The sequence below is a fragment of the Takifugu flavidus genome, chromosome 22 (genome assembly GCF_003711565.1).
Source record: "Takifugu flavidus isolate HTHZ2018 chromosome 22, ASM371156v2, whole genome shotgun sequence".
NCBI classification, from domain to species: Eukaryota; Metazoa; Chordata; class Actinopteri; order Tetraodontiformes; family Tetraodontidae; genus Takifugu; species Takifugu flavidus.
Genome location: NC_079541.1, coordinates 8,041,145 through 8,051,110, shown reverse-complemented (window position 1 = coordinate 8,051,110; position 9,966 = coordinate 8,041,145). Strand labels below are relative to the sequence as shown.

The window sequence follows — 9,966 nt, the reverse complement described above, 5'->3', positions numbered from 1 at the left end:
CACCACGTTACTTGACGTCAGCGCGCACAGGCAGCAGGAGGGAGCGGCTCGGGTAGAGCGACATCTACAGAGAGCGGGGGAGAGAGAGAGCTGCGGAGCAGACGGGTGGATGACAGTAAGTACTGCTTCCTTTCTCTCCTTTCGTCTCTTTCCAACTCTTCTTTTCCTTTTCGTCTCTCTCCTTCCTCCGGTGTGTAAATGTAGTATTGTTCGGGAGGAACCGGGACACGGCGACGGGGACGGACACGGAGGGAAGACAGGCCGGTGCCGAGCTGGGCTGGGTTTGCGGAAGCGACCGGTGGACACAGACAGACAAACAGACAGACAGGCAGACAGACAGGCGGACCGGCAGAAAGGACTGTTGATATTAGAAACAGTCTGCTGGAGAACACGGGGAGGCTGCTTAGCTGCTCCCCCCAGCAGGAGCAGGCGGGTGTGTGGGTGGCCTTCCTGTCAGAGTCGAGCGGCCGGGTTGGGGACGTTGTGAGGCGGCTCCGGAGCTGCGGAGCCCCCGCTGCTCCGAGAGAGAAACTTATTAAAACTGTGGGGAAGAGTTTAGAGCTGACCGACCGACCAGGCTGGCTGGGGTGCAAAGGGATTTATTCCTCTGCTGTTCTACTCTCAGCAACACACACACACACACACACACACACACACACACACACACACACCAGTATTGACAAGCCCCACCTAGTTCTGGGATGTGTGTGTCCATCCTCCAACTTTACTTGATGATCATCGTGCTGCGTTCAGGGTGTGTTGGAAACATCGCCCTCATTGATTACCTATTTTGGTCGCAGTGAAAGATTTGGGTGTTTCCAGAAATTTTTAGACATCCTGATGCCCAGAGTCGAAGTTCCTGATTCTCCTTGTTCTTCCTTAGAGTATTCCTCTGTTACTGCTTGATAGACAACAAAAACAATCCCCAAAACAAAGAAAAAAGAACATAAAATGATTAACTACTTGGATGGAGTTGTGTGTTAGTTGGGAAAATGGTTTCCCATCAGGTGACACGATCACCAGTTCCTTTTGTACAGTGATCCTCAGAAACATCAGGACCCTTTTGTTCCACCTGGTCCATCCTCTGAGCTTCCAGCTCTGATGATCCAAGGCCATTTGATGATCCAAAGTTTTCAGAGCGGAAATGTTGTCTTTCTGTGGGAGAAATGGCGGAATTATCCTGTTAGGTGTCAGTGGAAATGTTATCATAGCAGAGCAGGAGTGGTACTTCAGAGCCGTCTGTGGTTCTGGCGTAAAAGTACTCAGAAAAAGTCAAACTAGATTAAACTCCAGCTGCAACCCACCAACCTCAATTAGCATCCGTTAGCATGTGCCGACCACTGAGGCGCGTGCCGGGCATGTCGTCTCTATGACGATGCCATCCGCGTTTGTAGCTTGATTGCGAAACATTGTTTGGAATGAATCAACATATAATTGGATTATGTGAGATTATACATGTGATTAACTTCCTGTTTGATTTACTGACCCCGCCCCCTAATGTACTGTATGTACAAGTCTGTCACCCTGGGGTGTGTGAGGGTCGGAAATGAACCCCCCCCCAAATTACTATGACCTCAAAATTTAGGTAATTTGCTCAAAAATGGACACAACTCCAGTATTTTCCACATTGATCACATGAACAAAAACATTAAGATGTATAGTTTCTTGACAGTGACGAGTAAAACACACACACACAAAGTACAAACTACTTACAGTGCTCTTATCGCCATGGTAACTCACAGAGCCTCTCACACACACACACTCGCAGGATTGGACAGCTGTGACATCACCACCAGCTGTGCGATCACGTGACCTCTCTGTTGTCATGTATTCTGGGTAATTATAACTTCCTTATTTGCGTGTAACATATTTTCCCCGCTTCAGGTGTGTTGTGGCAGGAGGCGGAGCCTGTGTGAGTGCTTTTCTGTCATTGGCTGGTCTCCTCTCTCACCCTGTGTGTCTCTGTGTCTCTCGCCCACCCAGCAGACACAGCCAGGATGCGTGAATACAAACTGGTGGTTCTGGGATCAGGAGGAGTTGGAAAGTCAGCACTGGTGAGTGTGTGTGTGTGTGTGTGTGTGTTAGCATAGACATTATTCAGCTGTTTCAAATGAAACAGTAATCTATTAATATCTGAATCCGGTTTGAATCTTTTCATAAGATTTTCTGACTAAAGAAAATCGTGTTTGTTTAATTTCTTACTTCAACATTTAAATATAGATGTTCGTGTGCTAAAACGTGTGATGTTGTATTTGATGATGATGAAAAGGTCTCAGAATTCCTCTGGGAAAACTGTGTCTGTCTGTCTGTCTCTGTCACACAATGAAGGTCTTTTTACTCCAGATGATAAAATGGAGACTTGTCACATTATTTCCATTCTAATGACTTTCAATAGAGCGACACAAGGCGCCATTAACAACACTGGCCTACTTCTGCCTGTCTGTCTGTCTGTGTGTGTGTGTGTGTGTGCAGACTGTCCAGTTTGTACAGGGAATCTTTGTGGAGAAGTATGACCCAACGATAGAGGACTCCTACAGGAAGGTAAGACTATTCCATGCTAGCTCTGCTGCTAATTTTAGCACTGATACAAAATGTAAGAAGCTACAAAATTCAAAGTTGATTTAACCAAGTTAAAATGTGATGAACCCACAGAAGAACACAAGAAATAAACTGGTGGCGTAAACAAGGGTTGGATCCATAAAATAGTCTTGATATTCACTGAGCGGAAACTGCTGGTGCGAAGTCTTTAAAATGAGAACATTTTTCATACATATGCTGTTTTAGTGTGTTACACACTAACTCTGGAGAGTGGTGGCGCGTCTTCGGGGTCTTTCTGAACACTCAAATGTTGGTAAATGAGGTTTATTCTGGGCTCCTCTGTGTTCTCAGCAAGTGGAGGTGGACGGGCAGCAGTGCATGCTGGAGATCCTGGACACAGCAGGAACAGTAAGCACGTCGCCATGACTGACCTAGAGTCCACTCTGTCCATCTGTCTGTCTGTCTGTCTGACTCTGTGAGTGTGTGTGTGTGTGTGTATAGGAGCAGTTCACGGCAATGCGAGACCTGTACATGAAGAACGGTCAGGGCTTTGCTCTGGTGTACTCCATCACAGCTCAGTCCACCTTTAACGACCTGCAGGACCTCAGAGAGCAGATCCTCCGAGTGAAGGACACCGAGGACGTAAGACAAACACACACACACAGAGTAAATTACAACCGTAATCTAAAATTTCATAAATTACATTCAGCTGGTTAAAAACTGGAATTCAACATCAAACTCTGGGCTCATAAAACAAATGTTTGGAAAGTTTCGCCCCCACGTATTTAGACAAACAGAAAACACACACTTAAGGCGTTCAACTTGTCAAAAACAACATGTTTTATCTCCAACCTGCTAAAACCACAAGTGCACTCGCTAATATTTGGAGACGCCTGCTGGCCAGACGCGGAACTGCGGTGGACTTAACTTTATTTCCTGGATCAGAATGTTGGAAAAGATGAAATGATGGTCTGGATTTCTTACGTTGCTCTTTACGTGGTTGTGAGTGTGAATTCCTTCTGTGATGGTGCAGGTTCCAATGATCCTGGTTGGGAATAAATGTGACCTGGAGGTGGAGCGCGTTGTGGCCAAAGAGTCAGGTATTGGACTCGCGCGCCAGTGGAACTCCTGTGCCTTTCTGGAGACCTCAGCAAAGAGCAAGATCAACGTCAACGAGGTGAACACACACACACACACACACACACACACACACACACACACAAAACCACATAAATCAGAGCTTGTTTGGTTCTTCTGCTGGCTCTTGTTGGTGTTTCTTCAACACCAGAGGATCAAGACTGATCCAGCCTCCAGTTCCTCCAGTTTGAGGTCCGTTCGGACTGACCGACTCCCTGGATCACTGCTGTTGCTCTCAATGTTACTCCTGCAAACATTTCCTTGACTCTTGTTGCCCTGACAACATCTAGGAATGAGTTGGAGCAACGGGCTTATGTTGAGATGTTGGTCAGGCGTTCAGGAGGTCCTGACCAGCATCACTAGCCAGTCCAGCCAGTTCCACAGTCAACAGATACCCTGTTTTCCTGTTTCAGGTGTGTCAAAGCAGCAGGTGGAGCTGCGCTGTGATTGGCTGATGTCTCTCTCTTTCCCTCTCAGATCTTCTATGACCTGGTGCGGCAGATTAACAGGAAGAGTCCAGTTCCAGGAAAAACCCGCAAAAAGTCCAACTGTCAGCTTCTCTAATGACAGGTGCGTCCTCAACACACACGCGCACACGCACTCTGGCGTTTGTACAAACTCTCTTCTTCTTCTCTCCAGTGTTTGAGCTCACCTGTCTGACAGTCAATCAACCAATCACGCCACATCTTCCAGCTGGCCACAGAAACCTGTCATCATCAGACATCTCTGACCTCATGATGACTACATTTCCTCATCATTCCACCACACTGAGAGAGACGGTTGCCTTGGATACCAAACATGAACAGACTGCAGCAGCAGCCATGATGACGACGATGATGATGATGACGAAGATTCTGCTGTTGCAGGAAATTGGGGCAGACCAAACAACTGCCCAGTTTAACTACAGTTCCCATCATGCTCTCTGCTCAGCCTTCTGCACAGGGGAATGGCTTCTTTGCTCAATGTTTCAATGTTTCTTTTCTTTCTTTACTTTTTGCTGTCCAGCAGTGCCGAGCCAGTCGCACATGGTTGTCAGCCATGTTGTTGCCACGGTTACCGAGTGATGTCACACCTGTCATGGCCGACCTTGCGTGTGTGGCTTTTAGTACCTGTGGATACATGCAGTGGTTATTAACCAGTGATTATTGTTAATAATATGTTACCATGTGAAAAGATATAAAAGTCAATTTAATGTTTGTTTTTATTATTTTTTTGGTGGTGGTTGGGGGTGGAGCTTAGGGAAATGCAGCAGGTCGTACAGTTAGCTCACCATGCTGTTAGCTGTCAGAACAGTTTTTACTTTTTCTTTCTAAGCATTTTGTAAAATATATTAGCATATTGTTGATTTGAGTAAGATTTTGTCAAACCAGCTACCATAATAATATTTTTATCATTAAATGAGTACCTTAAGAGACTGTTAGCAACAGTTGGTAGCCCTTTTTGGACCTTGAAGCAAATCAAAAGCATGGACATTTAACGGGAAATCTAAGCTAACAAGTGTGTTCATGGAGCCGTTTTCCCAAGGTAAATTAGATGTATGTTGAGATTTGGACTGTGTCATCAGTATAGCAGCTAGTCAAATACATTAACTTAGAAATGTTTAATGGTACCAAGCGATGGCTCATAGCCTTACTAAACAGTCAGGTAAATTGCCAGATGCGAATATGACATTTCTATTTGTCAATATTGGTCAGTAACCTTTTGGGACTGCTGCAAGCTACATTTGTTTTGAGCTAGCATGAGGGCTAACCACTTATGCATTGCATTGGTGTTGGTGTGTTGGAAGTGGTTGCTAATGATGCCATAACTTCAGACGTACAGATATATGACAATTGCATGCAGACATGCTTTGCTCAAAGGTGTAGTCAGCTAGCGTCTGAACTGCTCCTAACAGCAGACACATTGCCTTCAGACAGCAGACTCACACTAGTCCAGTACTGTGAGTGTGTGTGTGAGTGAGTGTGTGTGTTCTTGTACTAGGCCAGTTTCTGATGGCCCTGTTGCCCCAGGGTGAGGGAAGATGTGTACTGTGCAAGTGTTATTACCATTGTATTATTAGTCATGATGATGCTATTAACGCATAAAGAGGGAAATACAGAATTAACGGACAGATTTGCGGTCAACATTATTTATAACTGATCGGCTTATGTTAAACTGTGAACGGGGCCAAATCAAACTCCTCTGCATAGTCGCATGGGTGCCATTGTGTGTGCTAACAATGTAGCTTGCACTAGGTTGAGAGAATGCATTAGCATGTGCACTGATGCCTGGATGGTAATAGTCATCAGCTGAAGAAGAAAGTTGACCTTAAAATTTTGATCTCAAACAGCGCAGGTAGAGGCTGAAACCTCGCCCCTGCCAGTTGGTGTGTAGCCTGTCAAGTAGCCGCCACGGAAAGGCTTTAGAAAGTGGGAGCGTCAATGGGAGTACTGCTGTTGAGTGTTGAGTACTGCAGTACTTAGAAGTACTGTTTTCAATATTCTGTTGCTCCTGCAGGTACGTTGGGTCATGTAGCATGTCGATGTTTTTTTACTCAATTGTGATCTGATGCTGCAACACTTTTCGTAATGCCATCTGGCTGCAGCTGCAAACAGACCTCACATTCAGCTCACACCCGTTACCTGGTGACCGAAGAGAAGATAACACCACTGCAGACTAGAAAACCAGCCGCTCTTCACAAAAGAAGCGAAAATGTTGCCCCATAGTGAGTTCTTGGATAGTAAATCTGTAAAGAAACCAAGACACTTTGACGACTGATTTCCAAACATTTCATTATATATAATACTTTTTGTTTTAATAGCCCGAAGTATAAAATATATTTTTACATCTCAGGATCTGTTAGTTTTGGCCTTTTGAAATAAACGACACATTTATCAGATTACAAACTAAAATAGATGAATAAACACAAGAAACTGATGCTTTTGTCTGGATTATATTAAAATAAATACAAACAAACACCAGGAAAACATCTGGTGGATGTTCACCAGAAATGTGGACGGAGTTTTACCGGATGGAGGCCTGGTGGCAGCTGCGGTCAGACTGGTCAGCGTTAGCATCATGACATGCTAAATATTGACAGCATATTGGTAGATGTTTGATTTAGTGAGGGAAAAAGTTCAAAATAAACACCAAGATTTAAAATATTCCACTATACCGGAGGTAGCCTAGCAGTTTCACTCTGCTATGCTAAGCTCACTCTTATCTTTTCTTTCATGAAGTGATGGAAGCAGCTGCAGACTAATACAAAGTAAAAATAATGAATTTACAAAGAAAAGATTTCACTGCAAATGCTTCTTTTTGTGTGTGGCATGAAGACCAGTGAAATGTTAAAGGAACCAGTTCAACCACTAACATTAACGTTGAATCATCCCAGTTGCTGTGAGATTTCTTCCAGTGCTAAAACGAGAGGGGGAAAGCCAAATGCAAGTAAAAACTAAAAGGCCTTAATTAATAAAAGTGGTGCAATTTTATACCAACAACCCGTGTGGAGTGTTTCTGGGCTCTTTTTTTATTTTAAGTCTAATTTACAGACTTCTCTTCCAAACTTTCAGTCAATAAAAAAGATCGAGACAATAAAAAATATCGAGATTAGCGCCCTGTGACGTCATTGGCCCCGCCCTGTGCCTCGTTAAAGCGTCTGCGCGCGAGGCTGAGCTGCTGCCATGACAACGGCGGCGCCTCGCAGAAGCCGAGCGCCGGTTAGCGACCGGAAGGCTGGTTAACCTGCCGGCTGCGTTCACGAGACGTTTTCTGTCGACTTGTTAACGAGCTCATCTGATGGCACGAGGACGGTGGAGTGATGTCGCGCGTCGTTACGTCACAGCGTCGTCATGACCGTCGGTTTTAAGGTAGAAGTAAATGTTGTAGCCTTTGGCTTTAGCAACAGGTTAGCTTTGTACCGCAGATTCCCGGTGAATGCACAAGTTTTGACTAAATGACCAGAACCGAATAAACCTATGCGACCCAGTTCACCACCGAACTATGAACGAGACTGAACAGTCCAGATTAATGTGATTTAATCTGAGCTAATCCCGTCCATCACCGCTAGATGACTATCCGAGCTAATACAGTTGTAATTACATGTAGCAGTCTGTCAAGGACATGAGTAAACAACCAAAGGAAATACAATAAACCTATAATATGTATAACCTATAATAGTAATATAATATAATAGTAATATGTTTTTGATATCCGTACAGGTGATTCCACAAGTCTTAAACACTATTTTTTTTAAAACAACCCACAGTCAATGTTTAAGAGTCTGCTGGAGGTCTCAAACGTTGACATGAGTTATTAGTATTGTTGACTGATGAGGTGTAACGGTATTAAATCGTGAAGTGATTGTGGTTTTGTTCGGCAGAGTGAATATCAGAAGAGTTTCCGAGTTCCTCGTCCCACAAACGCGTCTCCTCACCGCAGCCTTCCATCAGCCGGTTTACGGTCCGATCACATGGGTGAGAAGTCTGTTCTGCTTAGAAATATGTCACAGAGAAATGTACATTAAAATCATATTTCAGGTGCGAGCAGGGAGCCATGTCTGCAGCGTCGGAGGAGACTCGTTGGGCCTGGTGGGTCCTGCAGAACCCTGCTGGCTCCTACAGACCCTGGACCCACTCAGGCACCTAGAATAGCGCCATCTAAAGGTAGGACCGTGTCCTGAAACCAAGACAAGACAAATTAGCATGTGGTTTATTTATTTACAGCTTTTATAATTGTGCCTTCTATGAATGTTTTATTACTGGTAACATAAAGCTAATGGAGTTATTTCTTTATTTGTCTTTTTCCAGAAGACTCAAAAGGAAGCTCCCTCCACAGGAAGGACCCGAAACCTGCAACATCTTCTGGAGGACCACCAGTCCCACAGACTCCTCCAGGACCTCGGCCTAATGCAGAACCAGAACAAGAACCTCTAGTGGGCCTGAACCCTAAACCAGAATCTGGACATCATTCAGTGGGAGAGCCGCAACCTGCATCTGAGCCTGCTGCAGAACCTGCTGAGAAGTCTGGTAGATCACCTGACCTCAAAGTCACTGTGCTGTTTCCTGTCTGGGGCTATGACCTCCTTCTGCGTTTCGACTCGATTCTGTGCCGATACAACAGGAGCTGTCCTGGTCGAACCTCACTGGTCTGGTTCCTCTGTCTCCACAGCAAACATGTCCAACACTTTGCACAGCCCACAGCGCCACCCACCTGATGGACAGCAGCCCTCAGCCAATCAAGTGAGCAGCAGTCTAGCCTTAAACTGAGACTAAAACACTGGTCACTCATACTGTGACTTTTCTGCATCCCAGGTTCTGAGGTGGAAGGCAGGGCTTACCTCAGGTGATCACAGGTCAGGAGGTCACACGTCAGAGTACCACCAACAGTTTGGCAGCAAGAAACTCGGAGCTGCTGCCTCACCAATTCTGACTGCAGATCAGGTACGGTGCTGCTGGTTGTGTGCCTGGTTGCTGAGAGGTTTGAGCGTAACGTTCATCTGAGCCTCACACATCATTGATTTGAGAGCAGGATATATGTATTCAGTGGACTGAACCAGTAACAGAAAACACTGGTCACGTTTGGAACCCATCAGTGATGCTTATCGGTTGCTGCCTCCCGGGGTTCAGCACTGAGCTGCAGCTCCACTCAGTGACCACTGGGTGGCGTCAAAGTTCTGTTTTAACCTGCTGTTTATTGATCAGAACTGGAGCTCTTCTGTCCAGTTGTAATGAGGTTACCTTATTGATGATCAGCATTTTGGTGACTGTTGACCTCCTGCAGGTGCTGCACTCCAGCCGTAGAGCTGTGCCTCCATTCAAGAACAGCGATGTTCGCATGGAAACAGAGTACAGGCAGAGCTACAAGGACCACATCCCACCCGCCAAACCCCGCCTCCACAAACACCTGGAAGCTCAGAGGGTTCCACTGTTTCACATGCACATGGTTTGTAAAACACACAAACACACACATACATAAATTTGAGAGACTTGAGGCTGCAACGGTCAAAGTTGCAGGTGCAGTAATACGAAAGTGCTACTACTAGAGTAGTAGTCGTGTAGCAGTACAGATGTGCAGGTCTTTTCACCCTTTTATCTCCAACAAGAAGAGGGAGGGGTCAAAGAAGAAGCCTCGCCTTCAGAAGAATGACCCTTCACAGCAGAGAAATAAAGCCACGCACCCTCCTCAGGTGCAGAGGCTGCACAGGTGCGTTTCTGTGTCTGCGTTCATGAGTTTTTCATGTCTTGGCCTTGACGTCATCTGTGTTCGACAGGAAGTTGACAGAGTATCAGTCCAGCTTTCGCTCTCCTCTCT

General features: G+C 45.5%; 2 protein-coding genes across 3 annotated transcripts in view; both read left to right on the top strand.

Annotated features, from left to right (window-relative positions):
- Window positions 1-7,154, top strand: LOC130519413 (ras-related protein Rap-1b). 2 transcript variants are annotated; one of them, XM_057022847.1, is made up of 8 exons: window positions 1-115; window positions 1,984-2,054; window positions 2,473-2,541; window positions 2,890-2,946; window positions 3,040-3,180; window positions 3,572-3,715; window positions 4,153-4,245; window positions 4,315-7,154. In XM_057022847.1, the coding sequence occupies exons 2-7, from the start codon at window positions 1,998-2,000 to the stop codon at window positions 4,237-4,239; spliced, it is 555 nt and encodes a 184-aa protein (XP_056878827.1). In that variant the 5' UTR covers window positions 1-115; window positions 1,984-1,997; the 3' UTR covers window positions 4,240-4,245; window positions 4,315-7,154. The 2 variants fall into 2 exon arrangements, with proteins under 2 accessions (XP_056878827.1, XP_056878828.1); XM_057022848.1 differs by having other exon boundaries at window positions 40-115; window positions 1,987-2,054.
- Window positions 7,155-7,324: 170 nt separating this feature from the next.
- Window positions 7,325-9,966, top strand: part of mdm1 (Mdm1 nuclear protein) — a 7,881-nt gene continuing 5,239 nt past the window's right edge. The window contains 9 exon segments of the mRNA XM_057022871.1: window positions 7,325-7,523; window positions 8,036-8,129; window positions 8,193-8,318; window positions 8,463-8,681; window positions 8,824-8,894; window positions 8,967-9,095; window positions 9,436-9,597; window positions 9,758-9,858; window positions 9,926-9,966. The exon segment at window positions 9,926-9,966 is cut by the window's right edge and continues 47 nt beyond it. Coding sequence (XP_056878851.1) covers window positions 7,506-7,523; window positions 8,036-8,129; window positions 8,193-8,318; window positions 8,463-8,681; window positions 8,824-8,894; window positions 8,967-9,095; window positions 9,436-9,597; window positions 9,758-9,858; window positions 9,926-9,966 — 961 coding nt within the window. The 5' untranslated portion in view covers window positions 7,325-7,505.

Coding starts and splice junctions, on each gene's coding strand:
- LOC130519413 (XM_057022847.1), top strand. CDS start 1,998: ATGCGTGAATACAAACTGGTGGTTCTGGGATCAGGAGGAGTTGGAAAG. Junction 2,542..2,889: donor TAGAGGACTCCTACAGGAAG/GTAAGACTATTC, acceptor CTGTGTTCTCAG/CAAGTGGAGGTGGACGGGCA. Junction 3,716..4,152: donor GCAAGATCAACGTCAACGAG/GTGAACACACAC, acceptor TTTCCCTCTCAG/ATCTTCTATGACCTGGTGCG.